This window comes from Brassica napus, chromosome C3 (assembly GCF_020379485.1).
Source record: "Brassica napus cultivar Da-Ae chromosome C3, Da-Ae, whole genome shotgun sequence".
NCBI lineage: Eukaryota > Viridiplantae > Streptophyta > Magnoliopsida > Brassicales > Brassicaceae > Brassica > Brassica napus.
In genome coordinates, this window is record NC_063446.1 from 4,414,776 (window position 1) to 4,431,473 (window position 16,698).

Consider the following 16,698-nt stretch of genomic DNA (forward strand, 5'->3'; position numbering starts at 1 on the left):
AAAGAAAATTAGTGACTTGTTTTTTTTTGACATCAAAACATATTGTGGAAAAATAAAATGAAAAGGTGATAGGTACGGCATGTTGTACTCCCTCTGTTTTTTTATATATGACGCTTTAGGATTATGCACATAGATTAAAAAACATTTAATTTTCTAAACAAAAACATCATTAATTGTTTACCTAACCACAATTTAACCAATAATAAAATAGAAACTATAATACCATTGGTCATCTACCACTAATTAGTAATAAATTTTACATAGAAAATTGAAAACGTCAAATAATTAGAAACAAAAAAATTCTTCTAAAACATCAATATAAAAAAACGGAGGGAGAAGTACTGATAGAATCGTATTTACTAGCTCTATTCATACTTATTTATTTTCCACACTTATATTTGGTAAGAAAATATATTGTAGGAAAATAAATACAAATAAATAGCCGTAAAAAGAAAACAAAATGAAAAATAAATAAATGATAATTGCCGAAAATATCAACCACCAGATCTAGACAATAATGCACAGAGCCCAACGATCTATCATTATTTGTTATTGCTATAAATAAACTCGCAAGCCCACTCTTCTTCCTCGCCTTCTCTTCTTCGTAGCCAACCCTTTCTTCTTCTCTTCTCCGATTCTTCCTCCGTGAGGTACGTCTCCGAGTTTCTCTACCTTCCCTACGTTCTCCCTTATTTAGCTAGCTTCCCCCTTCGTTATTCATTTCGTTCTTCGTCTCCACGTTGTTGTTATTGCTATTACTACTCTCTCGACTGTGATTAGAATATTCGATTTCTCCACGATCTGTTTGTTCGTACTGTGTATTATCACCGAGATCTAAACGGTGAGAGAGCTCATCAATCACAGATCTAAGTTTCTAGTGTTATTCGATTCGTAGATCTGGTTCTGGATCTAATTTGCGATCTATTGAAAATGATAGTTGTTATGAGCTATCGTATGTGTTAGATCCGGTTTAGATCATCTCCTAGTGACAAAATGTTGCATGTGATCTGATCTAAAACTTTTCAAATTCCACTCTGAAGTGGACTCGTCTCGTTTATCTCAATCATATAATACGACAAAAAGCTGCTACACTTTTCGATTTTTTTTTTTTTTTTTTTGCGTACACGTGAACTGTTGTTGGCTGCTTTCTTGGAGTCAGAAACTTAGCATTATTATTCTATATATTAAATAGTTAAATAATTAAATTAAATTTGAGATATTAATCTTATTTTTTTATTTGATGCAGTTAAAGAAAATCAGAAATGGCGTCGCACATTGTTGGATATCCACGTATGGGACCCAAGAGAGAGCTCAAGTTTGCGTTGGAGTCATTCTGGGATGGGAAGAGCACTGCTGAGGATCTTCAGAAGGTGTCGGCTGATATCAGGTCGGGTATCTGGAAGCAGATGTCTGAGGCTGGGACTAAGTACATCCCAAGCAACACTTTTGCTCACTACGATCAGGTTCTCGACACCACCGCCATGCTCGGTGCTGTTCCACCTAGATACGGATACACCGGTGGTGAGATTGGGTTGGATGTTTACTTCTCCATGGCCAGAGGAAATGCCTCTGTTCCCGCCATGGAAATGACCAAGTGGTTTGACACCAACTAGTGAGTCTCGAACCCTCCCTTGTGTCCCTTGTAGCAACATTGTTGGTTGATGGTTGAGCTTTTTTGGAGTTGTGGACTAATGTAATGATGTTTTATTGATGCAGCCACTACATCGTCCCTGAGTTGGGCCCTGAGGTTAACTTTTCTTACGCATCGCACAAGGCGGTGAATGAGTACAAGGAGGCCAAAGCAGTACGTATCATTCTTCACTATTATCCATTTGTTATGAAATTACTAATTCACTATGCTCCAGGATTAACTGATTAGAGATAATAGCTTTGGTTCTAGGAGTTAGCGTTTGTGCTTAGATTTATTGATTGGTGTTTCACAGAGGATACTGATACGTTAAGAATGTACTCACTTGCATGTTTACAAACCATAGTTGCTTGATAGAATAGCTGGTAGAAACTAATTTGACTGTGGTTGTCTTTTGTACACCTAGAGTAGTTTCTTGTTCTTCTGCTAATATTCTGTGTTACACTTAAAAGTATGTTTCCTTTTCATCTGCTAAACTGCTATTTTAAATTTCTGATCTTGTAAACTTGATGTTTATGCAGCTTGGTGTTGACACCGTCCCCGTACTTGTTGGCCCCGTCTCATACTTGTTGCTTTCTAAGGCTGCCAAGGGTGTAGAGAAGTCATTTGACCTTCTTTCTCTTCTCCCCAAAATTCTCCCCGTCTACAAGTAAGAAATCACTTCCTTTTTATCTTTCTTTATTTTGTCATCCATGTTCTTGATGTTATGAATGATCCTCTACCATGCCACTGATATTATGACCTTGATTTGTGTACAGGGAAGTGATCACCGAGCTTAAGGCAGCTGGTGCCACCTGGATTCAGCTTGACGAGCCTGTCCTTGTCATGGATCTTGAGGGACACAAACTCCAGGCCTTTACCGGAGCTTACGCTGAACTTGAATCAACTCTTTCTGGTTTGAATGTTCTTGTGGAGACCTACTTCGCTGATATCCCTGCTGAAGCATACAAGACCCTTACTTCGTTGAAGGGTGTGACTGCCTTCGGATTTGACTTGGTTCGTGGCACAAAGACTCTTGATTTGGTCAAGGCCGGTTTCCCTGAGGGAAAATACCTCTTCGCTGGTGTTGTTGATGGAAGGAACATCTGGGCTAATGACTTTGCTGCGTCTCTCAGCACCTTGGAGGCACTTGAGGGTGTTGTTGGAAAGGGTAATACGTCCCTCCAGAATCATCCACCGAACTATAATCGATTATTTCAAATGTTGATCTATTATCTTTCTGCATTGATGCAGATAAGCTTGTGGTCTCAACCTCCTGCTCCCTTCTCCACACCGCCGTCGATCTTGTCAACGAGACTAAGCTTGACGATGAAATCAAGTCATGGATGGCCTTTGCTGCCCAGAAGGTCGTTGAAGTGAACGCATTGGCCAAGGCTTTGGCTGGTCAGAAGGATGAGGTATTCTACACAGAAATTTCATCCTCTTGCTTCTTTGAATAACTGCACTTTAGATGATTTGGTATACACTTGAACTCTAATATTTTATTCTGTTTCAGGCTCTTTTCTCTGCCAACGCTGCTGCTTTGGCTTCGAGGAGGTCTTCCCCAAGAGTCACCAACGAGGGTGTGCAGAAGGCTGTAAGTTTGACGTCAAATCTCAGCCATGTTCACAGTCATTGATTTCTTTACTTAATCTTTTACTGATCGAGATGGTTTATGATTCTTGTTATCTCAGGCTGCTGCTTTGAAGGGCTCTGACCACCGTCGTGCAACTAATGTTAGTGCTAGACTAGATGCTCAGCAGAAGAAGCTTAACCTCCCAATCCTGCCAACCACCACCATTGGGTCTTTCCCACAGACCGTAGAGCTCAGGAGAGTTCGCAGAGAGTACAAGGCGAAGAAGTAAGTCTCCTAAATTTGATCTCTGGTATTTCCTTAAACGGTATGATACTAATGGTTTCACTTATCTCTCTTTAATTAGGGTTTCTGAGGAGGACTACGTTAAGGCCATGAAGGAGGAGATCAAGAAAGTTGTTGACCTCCAAGAGGAACTTGACATCGATGTTCTTGTCCACGGAGAGCCAGAGGTGGGCTTTTCCTTTTAATTTTCTATGTTATTGGCTGAACCGCGAAGTGGAGAGCTGCCAATGCAAAGTAATTTTTGGTAGTCCTTGTTAATGTTTCTGACGTGACATGTTCCCACTATTTTGTAGAGAAACGACATGGTTGAGTACTTCGGGGAGCAGTTGTCTGGTTTTGCCTTCACTGCAAACGGATGGGTCCAATCTTATGGATCTCGCTGTGTGAAGCCACCAGTTATCTATGGTGATGTGAGCCGTCCCAAGGCAATGACTGTCTTCTGGTCTGCAATGGCTCAGAGCATGACTTCTCGCCCAATGAAGGGTATGCTTACCGGTCCCGTCACCATTCTCAACTGGTCCTTTGTCAGAAACGACCAGCCCAGGTACATACAAAATCTTAGTCTGAAGCGAACACATGTTAAAAGAAAAAGAACGCAATCTCTAAAACATGTATATTGGAAACTTTGTAGGCACGAAACCTGTTACCAGATTGCTTTGGCCATCAAGGACGAAGTCGAGGATCTTGAGAAAGGTGGAATCAGTGTCATTCAGATCGATGAGGCTGCACTCAGAGAAGGACTACCACTCAGGAAATCTGAGCACGCTTTCTACTTGGACTGGGCTGTTCACTCCTTCAGAATCACCAACTGTGGCGTCCAAGACAGCACCCAGATCCACACTCACATGTGCTACTCCCACTTCAACGACATCATACACTCCATCATCGACATGGATGCTGATGTCATCACCATTGAGAACTCCCGATCTGATGAGAAGCTTCTCTCTGTGTTCCGTGAGGGAGTGAAGTACGGTGCTGGTATTGGTCCAGGTGTTTATGACATCCACTCTCCAAGAATACCATCTTCTGAGGAAATCGCAGACAGAGTCAACAAGATGCTTGCTGTTCTTGAGCAGAACATCCTCTGGGTTAACCCTGACTGTGGTCTCAAGACCCGTAAGTACACAGAGGTCAAGCCTGCCCTGAAGAACATGGTTGATGCGGCTAAACTCATCCGCTCCCAGCTCGCCAGTGCCAAGTGAAGAAAAGCTTGAAAAAGAGATGAATGATTTGAACAAGGAAACGAGTTCTTTTTTTATCTATAATGGTTGTGTTTTTGTTTGGGTTGATTACTTTTTAAAAAATATTTTAGTCGAAGTTAGATTCGATGCATATGGTTTCCGTTGGATTTGCTGCAATGTCTGTTTTCTTTTAATCTCCTTTATTTCTCTGATGGAATGTCTTTTTGTAAGGTCTCTTGAAAGGAAATAAATGATCGATTCTTATACAAATATTGAACTGTTTCTAAATAAGTAATCGAATTTGTAGTACAACTAATTCTCCTCAATGACGTCAAATGTAATGTACATCCTCATTGTCCATTGATGTCAAATGTACATAAATTAGATGACGTTTCAATGTATTTGCTTATTACCAGATGTTATTGATTGAAATGTGTGTAAGTTAATGATGTTTTTGTTTCAATTTATAAATAGAGGGAGCATTTTTTCTTGAAGCTGATGAAACTTTGAATTAAATAGAATACACAAAAGTTTCAGTGGAGAAAAAATGTGTACATAAGGGATGAACTAAACCCTGGCAGATCTAATCTGCGAAGTTTCTCAAATACATCAATGTAGTCCTCACTACTCATGAGGGGTGAACTAAACCCAGCCAGAACTGTTGGACCTTAAACCCTCTCACTACTTATTATGAGGGTAGTATTAGTTAAAGTGTTTTAGCTTATTTATAAATTTATATAAAATTTACAACTTTGTAGAATTTATGAGTATGCCTTTTAAAATTTAAATTGTCTTTTATTAATATTATTGTAAATTTATTTTTTATACTTTTGATGTAGAAGTTCTTTTAAATTCATTATAAAATTAAATTTATATTAACACGAATCATGTTGTATGTTGTGTACATAGCATAAAATTGCTATCCTCTATCTACAAGGAACAAAATCTATCTCTAACTCGAATAATCATCATCACTGAAGCCGAGAAGTCACGTTGATGAAAGTATCTTCAGGACAAGGGATTGTTAAGCCACCCATTGGATGAGCGAACCCAAATTCTTCTTCAGATTTGCTCAGAAGAGCTTGAAACGAAGGTTGGCTCAAGTATGAGATTGGCACCACAAATCTCTTCTTCTGGTTCTCTCCTACGTACACCGCAAGAAACCCTTTTGGTGCTGCTGAGGTCGCCCTTTTGCTTGTTGTGGCTCTAAGCAGGGCCGGGCCTGACCACAAGCTGGTCAAGCATGGGCTTGAGGCCAATATCTTTATAAGAAATTTTGGGGGCCAATTTGACAAGAGTTTTTGTTGGTTCAGTAGCTGAATAAGCTGTTTCAAATGTTAAGGTCATGAGTTCAAACAGCTTAATACTATTTTTGGGGCCAATTTTTTTTTACTGCTTCTAACCTTGGAAAACTGGCTCCAAGAATCTTCTTGGCACCCAATAGATTTCTTACGAAAGCCATTTCTTGTTTCTCTTTTTTTTACGAAAGTCTGAATCCTTTTCAAGCCTTTGAAGATGTATGAAAAAGATTCAAGTTATTGGAATAATGTTTGTGTGTTGGTTGATGATATGGAAAGAATCGGTAATGTTATGTGTATATATAGAAAGATCAATGAATAACTTTGAACTTCTCTGAAACTTGTGGTCTTGAAGAAGACAAACTAGAGCAGAGTTTCACATGGTTTTGTCTTTACAGCCTGGAAACTAATTGAGTGTGGGACTACAAAATAAAAATGAAATGCAATTCACAAGGGCTTGTTTTCTCAATGTTTGTTTAGATAAGACATATGCTATTGTCAATAATAAAGACCAGTATGTTTCTGTTCTTCATGTTCTGTGGTGATCATATTTTCACATCTCAGCGGTCTAAATATATTTTAATTAATGAGAATTTAAAGTGGGGACCTGAAGTTTCTCAACAACAGAACAACAAGTCCCTGTCACAGGTTAAGTTGTTCTTTGATTATATCCACAAATATGATCACACTTATACGTAAAAGATTGACTACTTAATTTCTTCTCTTCAGTTATTATACAGACATGAGAAAACAGAGAGTTAAAGCACGTTAGCTTTCACTACTTGTCTTCTATCATATCTAAAAAACAGAACCATGTGATTAGAGGTATGTACATGTCCCATTCTTTCAATGGTTCTAGTGCGGTTTAAAGTCTTTCATCAATCTATATATACATCTTAAGGCAGAGAACCAACTCCTCAATACAAACCTTCAATCTCAGCATCTAATCCATTTCTTAGAAGCTTCAAATTTCAATTTAAAGACACAAGAAATGGCTTTTTTTAGAGGTCTCTTGAGTGCAAGGAGGATTATTGGCCTCTCTGTAGCGGCTACAAGCAAAAGTACAGTTTCAGCGCCAAAGGGGTTTCTTGCGGTGTACGTTGGAGAGAGACAGAAGAAAAGATTTATAGTGCCAGTCTCATACTTGAGCCAGCCTTCTTTTCAAGCTCTCCTCAGTAAATCTGAGGAAGAATTTGGATATGACCATCCAATGGGTGGACTAACGATTCCTTGTCCTGAAGATACCTTCATCAACGTGACTTCTATGCTTCAATGATGATGTTCCAGAAGAAGAAAACACTGACATTAGTTAGAGATAGAATATCATTCAATGTACATATGTTTTAACTTTTTCGGAAAATGACCATTTGAAAATTAAGTTCTTTGATTTCTTCTCGTTGATGATATGAATCGTTGGAGATATCATATTATAATAATAGTTTTGTGAATAAGGTATGAATCCATCTTTTAAAACAAAACTGGAACACATGAAAACAGAGTTTCTTAATGTTTTGTTTTCCAAGATAAATGCATGTGAAACCAAAATAAAAAACAATGAAAGCTAACAAGCCTTTTCTTCAAACAGAGAACAATTCACCGACGATTTCAAACCGGAACTAAGAGTTTCGGTTAAGTGAAATTAGATTACCAAACCAATAGAGTGGAATGGATAAAACGCAGGAAAAGCAAAAGACAAAACCGGAGGTGAAAAAAACAAAAATTTCCGGATAATGTTCGGGAGTTTGAACCCGACGTGAATCGAACACGCAACCTTCTGATCTGGAGTCAGACGCGCTACCATTGCGCCACGGATCCGGATGTTATAGAACCTCACTTGTATATTTATCTCATGATGTGTTATAAGTTCTTCAAATGTATTATGCTCGTTCCAAAATGTATTCACATGATATTGTCTATTACATAAAAATGGCACTCACTTTCTAAACTTTAGAACAAGTATTTGAAGAAGAGAGAGAAAAAGGTCATCTATTTACAATGGATGTCTATTTCTATAACTCCCATAACAAAACTTGACAGTCAAGTAATCATCACTGGAACCGAGAAGTCACATTGACGAATGTATCTTCCGGACAAGGAATGGTTAATCCACCCATTGGATGATCAAACCCAAACTCTTCTTCAGACTTACCGAGTAGAGCTTGAAAGGAAGGCTGGCTCAGGTATGAGATTGGCACTACATCTCTCTTCTTCAGACTCTCTCCTACGTACACCGCAAGAAACCCTTTTGGTGTCGCAGAGGTTGCCCCTTTGCTTGTTACCGCTCCAAAAACCTTCTTTGCACCCAGTACACTTCTCATCAAAGCCATCTCTTTCTTTAAAGTTTGAAATTCTTTTTGAGGCTCGTGAAGATTTATGAAAAGATTAAAGTTATTGGATATATTGCTTGTTGCTTGTTAATGATAGAAATAATAGGTTATGTGTATAGTATATATAGAAAGATGAATATGAGTTTGAAGAACCCTCTTTGAAAAATCCTTGAAACTTGTTTGTCTACAATTATGTGCGACAGGCTAGAACAAAGCACCACATGGTTCTGTCTACACCGTCTCAAAAAGATGCATTAATGCAATTTGTCTACTTGGATAATCGCCATAGTCACTTCACAAGGGTTTGGTTTCTAAATGTTTGTGATCCTATTTTTAAATATAATCAAAGAACAACTTGAATGGTGACACAGACTTGTTGTTCTGTTGTTGAGAAACTTCAGGTCCCCACTATTAGTTCTTATTAAATCCATTAAGACTACATAAATGAGAGAATATGACATATAATCAACCATAGAACATGAAGGACAGAACCATGTGATCTGCTCTAGTCTGTCCCACGATCCAAGACCACAAGTTTCAACGAGAGATTTTTAACTCACTCATCGATCTATCTATATATGTACACATTAGCCATTCTTTCTATCATCAACATAAAGCAAGCAATCCAATAACTTTAGTCTTTTCATACATCTTCAAAAACTTCAAAAGAAATCAAACTTTCAGTTAAAAAAATGGCCTTGGTGAGAAGTCTATTGGGTGCAAAGAAGATTCTTGGCCGCTCTGTAACAGCAGCAGCTTCTACGAGTAAAAGAGCAACCTCGGCTGCACCAAAAGGGTTTCTTGCCGTGTACGTAGGAGAGAGCCAGAAGAAGAGATATGTGGTGCCAATCTCATACCTGAGCCAGCCATCGTTTCAAGCTCTTCTGAATAAATCTGAAGAAGAGTTTGGGTTTGATCATCCAATGGGCGGCTTAACAATTCCTTGTTCTGAAGATATATTCATCACAGTGACGTCTCGGTTCCAATGATGATTATCCAACATATTGTTAGTCTAGTTAGATATAGACTTTCCCTGTAGATAGATGAGATTTTTTTTACCTCTTTATTGTTTAAAGAGTTATTCTATAATCTTTTGAAAGTGAATGTTATAGACACGATAACGATTCATGTTTAAACATTTTGGATCAACCATTGAACAAGAAAGTGTGACACCTATCTGATTCTCGTTTTTTTCTTCTTCTCGTCTTCTTATTTGATCATTACTTTTGGTGTGCCAGTGCCTCAGCATACTACTGTAATGACATGTGTTTTGATCTTTGTGAATATGAAGAAAAACTCACTAGAGAATATTCATTACAGAGAATGAAGAACATGTTGCATGTCCTACAGCCAATCCAGATTTAAAACATCTGAATTACACAACCATGTGAAACTCTGTTCTCTGTACATCAGGTTTTCAACTCAGTATAACGTGTCTCTCGGCTCCAAAATAATGTTCATGCTATAAAACATACTTAACCAATTTTTGTAAATAGATAGACACCTTTTTCTTTTACTTCTAAATAGAGTTTGTAGCAGCTTGTGTGAAGAGTTAACTGAATGATTATTGACTTATTTATAGCTTTTGTCATTTGATCCAATGAATCCAAAACATTGAGCGGTTCGAGCCATACAGAAGCTGTAAACATCGTCTTAAATGAGGTACCCTCTGTAGGTCAGCGACCTTAGGAGTAATTTGATTGTGTAGTGAGATTAATGAGATGGCAATCTTCAGATTAAAAGCTAATTTATCATAAGACAAGAATCTTGATGAAGATAAAACATAGGCAATAAATGTATGCAAGAATGATGAACTTTCTTCTCAAAAAACTTGTTGCAATTTGTATAATAGAAACCATTGTCCTTACATAGAAATATGGCATAAACATTTGAGTTATGTAACCTCTTGAACAACTCTCTTTGACAAAGAAAGAGGAAAGGGTTAACATATATACATTTAATGATTCTATATCTAACTAATGTCAGTGTTTTCTTCTTCTGGAACATCATCATTGAAGCCGGGAAGTCACGTTGATGAAGGTATCTTCAGGACAAGGAATCGTTAGTCCACCCATTGGATGGTCATATCCAAACTCTTCCTCAGATTTACTGAGAAGAGCTTGAAAAGAAGGTTGGCTCAAGTATGAGATTGGCACTATAAATCTTTTCTTCTGGCTCTCTCCAACGTACACCGCAAGAAACCCCTTTGGCGCTGAAACTGTCCTTTTGCTTGTAGCAGCTACAGAGAGACCAATAAACCTCTTTGCACTCAAGAGACCTCTGAAAAAAGCCATTTCTTCTGTCTGGAAACTTGAAAATTTGAAGCTTCTGAGGAACAGATAGATGCTCAGATTCAAGGTTTGTACTGAAGAGTTGGTTCTCTGCCTTAAGATGTATATATAGATTGATAAATGACTTTAAAACCACCTTAGAACCATTGAAAGAATGGGACATACTCTATTCACATGGTTCTGTTTTCTAAGATATGATAGAAGACAAGAAACAAAAGCTAACGAGCATTATCTCTTTTGTTTTCTCATGTCTGTATAATAAAATAAGAGAAGACATGAGTTATTCAATCTTGTACGTATAACTTGTCATGTGTGATACATATCTGTGGATATAATTAATGAACAACTTAAGCTTTGACAGAGACTTGTTGTTCTGCTGTTGAGAAACTTCATGTCCCCACTTTAAATTCTCATTAACTAAATCTATTTAGATCACAGAGATGTGAGAATATGATCACCACAGAACATGAAGAACAGAAACTTGCTGGTCTTTATTATTGACAAAACAAATGTCTTATCTAAACAAACATTGAGAAAACAAGCCCTTGTGTATTACATATGGAGTTTGTTTTAGTTTATTGTCCTACATTCAATTAATAATCTTATCACCACAAATTGCATTGACCTATAACTTTTTCAAGTTGGTTCAGACAATACCATGTGAAACTCTGCTCTAGTTTGTCCCATTGTTCAAGACCACAAGTTTGAGAGAGGTCCGAACTCAATTCATTGATCTTTCTATATATACACATGACATTACCCATTCTTTCAAAATCATCAACCAGCAAACAAGCAATATATATCCAATAACTTGAATCTTTTCATACATCTTCGAAGCTTCAGACAAAGAAACTAGAAATGGCTTTTGTAAGAAATCTATTGGGTGCCAAGAAGATTCTTGGAGCCGCAACAAGCAAAAGGGCGGCCTCAGCGGCACCAAAGGGGTTTCTTGTGGTGTACGTAGGAGAGAGCCAGAAGAAGAGATATGTGGTGCCAATCTCATACTTGAGCCAGCCTACTTTTCAAGCTCTTCTGAGCAAATCGGAAGAAGAGTTTGGGTTTGATCATCCAATGGGCGGCTTAACGATCCCTTGTCCTGAAGATATCTTCATCAACGTAACGTCTAGGCTCCAATGATGATGATCAAACATATTGTTCTTCTAGTTAGAGATATACTTTGTTCCTTGTAAATAGAGGATAGTTTGTTTTTTTTCCTCTCTTTCTTCCCGAAAGAGTTCTAAAATTTGAAAGTGGAATACAAATTTTTATGCTATAAACATACATAATTCATGTTAAAGTAATTCATTTTTGATCAATCATTGAAAAAAAATATCATTACAACTTTAAGATAACCCAAGTTAAAATCATGCTCCAGTTTACATTTCCAAGGGAATGTGTGGATCCTCAACTTTCAATAATCAGTCCTTCAAACATGTTTTACTACTGTATATATCAGTCTTACAGCTCACGTAACTGTGAGAATAATGATTTAATATATTAAATCTCAAAGATCGGAATATTTATTGTTCTCTTGAAATGGTAAGGTGATAGACACTTGTATTTTCGTTACTTCTAACTAACTTAAACAGTGAAGATCCCTTCGCATTCAATCATCCATTTCTTGAATAATAGATGAAAAGAGCAACATGGGAGACCTGTTAGTGTAGACAACATGTATAAACTCATTTCATTGATTCATCTGTATGTCCTGAAACAGAACAATCTCTTCATATCATTCACACTCAAGCAATCCAAGTTTCTAAGATTTAATTTATATTTTTAGAAAGTTTTCTTCATTAGCATAGACACATTTAACAGCAAAAATTTCATTTACATTAAGCTTTGAACCTATTGAACAACTCTTTTTCTCAGGAAGAACGAGGAAGAAAAAGGTTGACCTATTTACATTGAATAATTCTATCTCTAACTCACGACTAGAAAACGTTAGATCTATCTACTCCTTTGGAACATCTTCCCCTTTAGCTCAGAAGTCACATTTATGAAAGTATCTTCAGGACAAGGGATGGTTAAGCCCCCCATCGGATGATTGAACCCAAACTCTTCTTCAGACTTACTGAGTAGAGCTTGAAACAAAGGCTGGTTCAAATATGAGACAGGAACAATATATCTCTTCTTCTGGACCTGGTCCTCGCCAACATACACAGCAAGAAACCCTTTTGGTGTTTTAGCCGCTACAGAGCGGCTAAGGATCTTCTTTGCACCTAAGAGACCTCTCACCAAAGCCATTTATAGTATTTGAAAATCTCAATTGAAGATGGGTTGAGGATTAACAAGTTAAATGCTTAGATTGTTTTGATACTTGGTGATGTGAAGAATCGATTCTGTTTCTGGATGTATAAATAGATCAATGAAGTAACCAATGAACCTGTGGTCTACAACTTCAAGCGTGTGGGACATGCAAGAACAGAGTTTCACATGGTGTTGTTTTTAAGTTATGACAAGCAATGAAAGCTAATTAACATTATATGCACTTCACAAGGGTTTTGTTTCCTCAGTGTCTTTATAATTTTATGAAAATGAGATATTGCAATCTTCTCTCGTCTATAATAAACCATTATTATCAGGTTTTGTTTGTTAATGATCTGGTGGGACCTTCAGTTGCCTACCAAGAGAACAAGGACACACTCGCTTTCAAAGAACATGATCTCATGGTGTGAAACTTTAATTTGATTGAAATGTAAGCGCGACTTAACTGTCAGGCTGTCACATCCATGTGAATATCACTGCAAAGCCCTAATCAAACCACCACCATCAGAGTGATCATACGATGAGGCCTCATGAGATCAAAATGTTGGGCTATGGCTTGACAAAGCATGTGTCAGTACGTACTAGCTGAGATCTCTGGACCAGAATTTGGATTTGATCACCCAATGGGTAGGACTTAACAATCCTTTGCTGATCCAAAACACACATCTCTTCATCATATACATAGAAATCTCTTCCCCTAGACTAATGCAACAGTTCTCTTTGCATCTCAGCCAGTTGTACAAGACAATCAAACTCTTGAAGTCTTCAACGTCAGAGTATGATGTTCATTCATCATAATATTGTGCAATAAAGCATGGCTAAAAAGATGAGATAGTGCAGTTACAAAAGAAAAAGAAAAAGAGATAGTGAAGGTGCCACATAAACTAAAGCAGAGAGAGGAAGAGTCATCGTTACGCCTCATTTCCATTTCTCTCTCTCACCAACGCCATGGACGAGACCCAAATCGCATCCCTCCTCAAATCATCCGACCTCTTCCCTCTCCCTCAAAGCCTCAAACTTTCCTACGGAACAGCCGGATTCCGCGGCGACGCAACGCTCCTAACCTCCACCGTCTACAGAGTCGGCATCCTCTCATCTCTCCGCTCCCTCAAGCTCGCACCCTCCACCATCGGGCTCATAATCACAGCCTCCCACAACAAAGTCTCCGACCCATCCGGCGAAATGCTCTCCCAAGAATGGGAGCCCTTCGCGGATCAGATCGCCAACGCGTCTTCTCCTCAAAAGCTCGTCTCTTTGATCAGAGAGTTCGTCGAAAGAGAAGAGATTTCAATCGGAGACGGCGGTGGTGTGGCTGGGGAGAGATACTAGACCTAGCGGCGAAGCCCTTCTCCGAGCTGCGGAGATCGGAGTCTCCTCTGTTTCGGGATGCGTCGCGGTTGACTTGGGAGTGTTGACGACTCCTCAGCTGCATTGGATGGTGAGAGCTAAGAACAAAGGTCTCAACGCAACGGAGAAGGATTACTTCGAGAGTCTAACGACGTCGTTTAAGTGTTTGATTGATCTGATCCCAAACAAGCTGGAGAGTAGCAAGTTGGTGTTAGACGGTGCTAACGGTGTGGGTGGGGAGAAGATGGAAGTTTTAAAAGGGTATTTAAGTAATTTAGATATCGAGATTCGTAACACAGGGAGAGATGGTGGTGTGCTTAACGAAAGTGTAGGTGCTGACTTTGTTCAGAAGGAAAAGGTTGTTCCTTTAGGGTTTGGGGTTAATGACGTTGGCGTGAGGTGTGTTAGCTTCGACGGTGATGCTGATAGGTTAGTTTACTTTTACGTTTCTTCTGGTGAGAAGAAGATTGAGTTGCTAGACGGTGATAAGATACTCTCTTTGTTTGCTCTCTTCGTCAAAGAGCAGCTAAACGTTCTTGATGATGGGTGTTGTCGTCTTGGTGTTGTGCAGACGGCTTATGCAAACGGTGCGTCGACGGATTACTTGAAGGGCTTGGGTTTAGAGGTTGTGTTTGCGAAGACTGGGGTTAAGCATTTACATGAGAAAGCGGCTGAGTTTGATGTTGGGATCTACTTCGAAGCTAATGGCCATGGGACTATACTCTTCTCGGAAGATTATGTAACCTTGTTGGTTGATAAGCGGAAGGGTCTGAGTGAAGGCTCTGATGAGTGTAATGCGGTTTCTAGGCTAGTGGCGGTGAGTAATCTGATTAACCAAGCGGTTGGTGATGCTATAAGCGGGTTGCTTTTGGTTGAAGTGGTGCTGCGACACATGGGATGGTCGGTGCAGAAGTGGAATGAGCTGTACAAGGATCTTCCTAGTAGACAGGTTAAGGTGGAAGTTCCGGATAGAACAGCGGTTGTGACCACGAGTGAAGAGACCGAGGCTCTGAGACCTTTGGGGATTCAGGATGCTATTAATGGTGAGATTAAGAAGTACCGGCGTGGCAGGGCTTTTATAAGGCCATCAGGGACAGAAGATGTTGTGAAAGTATATGCAGAAGCAACTACACAGGAAGATGCTGATTCTTTGGGTGATTCTGTGGCTCAGCTTGTCAAAAGCTTCCTTGGTTCGAGCTAAAGGTCCTGCCCTTTTTCTTTCCAATAAAGTTCTAAAACTGGAATGTATAATGTATCTTCCTTTCCTGAAATAGTAAAGTTAGAGATCGTTGTTAAGGACTCAGTAGTCAGTACCAGGTACCAGGTACTTATAGTAAGATCATAACGATGGTGTACTTGAAAAAAAGCTTATGCCTTAATCTCTAGGTTAAGAAGGGAACTTAGCACATGCCTTTGTCTTCCTGTCTTATCTCTCAGCAACTTTGTCGCCGGCTGTGACTTCACCACGAACCAAAACACTGACCCCTCTAGTGGAAGACTGTCTTAATCTTTGTTGAATTACAACTGTAATGTGTGATCAAATTTGTGGATATAATCAAAGAACAACTTAACATGTAACAAAGACTTGTTGTTCTGTTGTTGAGAGACTAAAAGTCCCCACCTTGAGTTATTATTAATTAAAATACATTTAGACCACAGAGATGAGAGAATGTGATCACCACAGAACATGAAAAACATAAACTTGCTGGTCTTTACTACTGACAAAAGCATATGTCTTATCTAAACAAACAGTGAGAAAACAAGCCCTTGTGAATCGTATATGGAGTTTGTTTTTAGTTTATTGTCCTACACTCATCAAATCAAGTTGCAGTAAACTAAACTTTTCTAAATGCTTAAGACAGAACCATGTGCAACTCTGTTCTAGTCTGTCCCACGTTTCAAAGATTTTTCAAGAGAGGCTGCAACTCATTCACTGATATATATACACATTACCCATCCTATAATTCATCAACCAACAACAAGCAACACAAAAACTTGAAATCTTTTCATACATCTCTTCAAAAGCTTTTAAAAAGTTCAAAATTTCAGACAAAACCTACAGAAATGGCTTTGGTGAGAAGTCTCTTCAGTGCAAAAAAGATTCTTAGCAGAGCAACCTCGGCAGCGCCAAAAGGGTTTCTTGCGGTGTACGTAGGAGAAAGCCAGAAGAAGAGATATGTGGTGCCAATCTCATACCTGAGCCAGCCTTCGTTTCAAGCTCTACTAAGTAAATCTGAGGAAGAGTTTGGGTTCAATCATCCAATGGGCGGCTTAACAATCCCTTGTCCTGAAGATACTTTCATCAATGTGACTTCTCGGCTTCAATGATGATTGATGTTTGTCTACCATTTTTGTTCTTTGAATTAGAAGTAGACTTATTCATTGTACATATATGAATCTTTCCCGATAATGTAACAGATTGTGTTCCTTTGTCATTTAATCGATACGATCATGGCAATACATGTTGGATCAATCTTTGA

General features: G+C 38.7%; 8 protein-coding genes, 1 non-coding gene and 1 pseudogene across 10 annotated transcripts; 7 read left to right on the forward strand and 3 right to left on the reverse strand.

Annotated features, from left to right (window-relative positions):
• Nucleotides 1–475: 475 nt before the first annotated feature.
• Nucleotides 476–4,957, forward strand: LOC125584127 (5-methyltetrahydropteroyltriglutamate--homocysteine methyltransferase 1). 2 transcript variants are annotated; one of them, XM_048752031.1, is made up of 11 exons: nt 476–650; nt 1,247–1,612; nt 1,717–1,804; nt 2,170–2,297; nt 2,407–2,798; nt 2,882–3,045; nt 3,144–3,224; nt 3,322–3,488; nt 3,568–3,673; nt 3,800–4,050; nt 4,138–4,957. In XM_048752031.1, exons 2-11 carry the CDS (start codon nt 1,263–1,265, stop codon nt 4,706–4,708), a joined length of 2,298 nt encoding a protein of 765 aa, XP_048607988.1. In that variant the 5' UTR covers nt 476–650; nt 1,247–1,262; the 3' UTR covers nt 4,709–4,957. The 2 variants fall into 2 exon arrangements, with proteins under 2 accessions (XP_048607988.1, XP_048607989.1); XM_048752032.1 differs by having other exon boundaries at nt 575–841.
• Nucleotides 4,958–6,976: 2,019 nt separating this feature from the next.
• Nucleotides 6,977–7,436, forward strand: LOC111204329 (auxin-responsive protein SAUR21-like). The gene has a single exon (XM_022698729.2). It carries the CDS (start codon nt 6,977–6,979, stop codon nt 7,259–7,261), a length of 285 nt encoding a protein of 94 aa, XP_022554450.2. The 3' UTR covers nt 7,262–7,436.
• A 208-nt stretch (nt 7,437–7,644) lies between these two features.
• Nucleotides 7,645–8,440, forward strand: LOC125584128. Its single transcript, XM_048752036.1, has one exon. The coding sequence runs from the start codon at nt 8,063–8,065 to the stop codon at nt 8,360–8,362; it is 300 nt and encodes a 99-aa protein (XP_048607993.1). The 5' UTR covers nt 7,645–8,062; the 3' UTR covers nt 8,363–8,440.
• On the reverse strand, nt 7,729–7,800 carry TRNAW-CCA. The gene has a single exon. It is a non-coding gene; the product is annotated as a tRNA-Trp (tRNA).
• Nucleotides 8,441–8,898: 458 nt separating the features above from the next.
• Nucleotides 8,899–9,488, forward strand: LOC125584129 (auxin-responsive protein SAUR21-like). The gene has a single exon (XM_048752037.1). It carries the CDS (start codon nt 9,005–9,007, stop codon nt 9,299–9,301), a length of 297 nt encoding a protein of 98 aa, XP_048607994.1. The 5' UTR covers nt 8,899–9,004; the 3' UTR covers nt 9,302–9,488.
• A 623-nt stretch (nt 9,489–10,111) lies between these two features.
• LOC106385119 (auxin-responsive protein SAUR21) lies at nt 10,112–10,606 on the reverse strand. Its single transcript, XM_013825075.3, has one exon. It carries the CDS (start codon nt 10,604–10,606, stop codon nt 10,322–10,324), a length of 285 nt encoding a protein of 94 aa, XP_013680529.1. The 3' UTR covers nt 10,112–10,321.
• On the reverse strand, nt 10,112–13,051 carry LOC106385277 (auxin-responsive protein SAUR21). Its single transcript, XM_048752038.1, has one exon. It carries the CDS (start codon nt 12,848–12,850, stop codon nt 12,554–12,556), a length of 297 nt encoding a protein of 98 aa, XP_048607995.1. The 5' UTR covers nt 12,851–13,051; the 3' UTR covers nt 10,112–12,553.
• On the forward strand, nt 11,462–11,900 carry LOC106385120 (auxin-responsive protein SAUR21). The gene has a single exon (XM_013825076.3). The coding sequence runs from the start codon at nt 11,462–11,464 to the stop codon at nt 11,738–11,740; it is 279 nt and encodes a 92-aa protein (XP_013680530.1). The 3' UTR covers nt 11,741–11,900.
• Nucleotides 13,052–13,393: 342 nt separating the features above from the next.
• Nucleotides 13,394–16,678, forward strand: LOC106386541 (annotated as a pseudogene).
• On the forward strand, nt 16,283–16,678 carry LOC106385121 (auxin-responsive protein SAUR21). Its single transcript, XM_013825077.3, has one exon. It carries the CDS (start codon nt 16,283–16,285, stop codon nt 16,544–16,546), a length of 264 nt encoding a protein of 87 aa, XP_013680531.1. The 3' UTR covers nt 16,547–16,678.
• Nucleotides 16,679–16,698: the final 20 nt, after the last annotated feature.

What these genes read in the sequence shown, in the direction of transcription:
- LOC125584129 (XM_048752037.1), top strand. Translation starts at nt 9,005, where the DNA reads ATGGCCTTGGTGAGAAGTCTATTGGGTGCAAAGAAGATTCTTGGCCGC.
- LOC106385277 (XM_048752038.1), bottom strand. Translation starts at nt 12,850, where the DNA reads ATGGCTTTGGTGAGAGGTCTCTTAGGTGCAAAGAAGATCCTTAGCCGC.
- LOC106385121 (XM_013825077.3), top strand. Translation starts at nt 16,283, where the DNA reads ATGGCTTTGGTGAGAAGTCTCTTCAGTGCAAAAAAGATTCTTAGCAGA.
- LOC106385119 (XM_013825075.3), bottom strand. Translation starts at nt 10,606, where the DNA reads ATGGCTTTTTTCAGAGGTCTCTTGAGTGCAAAGAGGTTTATTGGTCTC.
- LOC125584127 (XM_048752031.1), top strand. Translation starts at nt 1,263, where the DNA reads ATGGCGTCGCACATTGTTGGATATCCACGTATGGGACCCAAGAGAGAG. An exon ending in TGAGGGTGTTGTTGGAAAGG is followed by an intron (nt 2,799 to 2,881) that starts GTAATACGTCCC and finishes GCATTGATGCAG; the next exon opens with ATAAGCTTGTGGTCTCAACC. An exon ending in GTCAGAAACGACCAGCCCAG is followed by an intron (nt 4,051 to 4,137) that starts GTACATACAAAA and finishes GAAACTTTGTAG; the next exon opens with GCACGAAACCTGTTACCAGA.
- LOC111204329 (XM_022698729.2), top strand. Translation starts at nt 6,977, where the DNA reads ATGGCTTTTTTTAGAGGTCTCTTGAGTGCAAGGAGGATTATTGGCCTC.
- LOC106385120 (XM_013825076.3), top strand. Translation starts at nt 11,462, where the DNA reads ATGGCTTTTGTAAGAAATCTATTGGGTGCCAAGAAGATTCTTGGAGCC.
- LOC125584128 (XM_048752036.1), top strand. Translation starts at nt 8,063, where the DNA reads ATGTATCTTCCGGACAAGGAATGGTTAATCCACCCATTGGATGATCAA.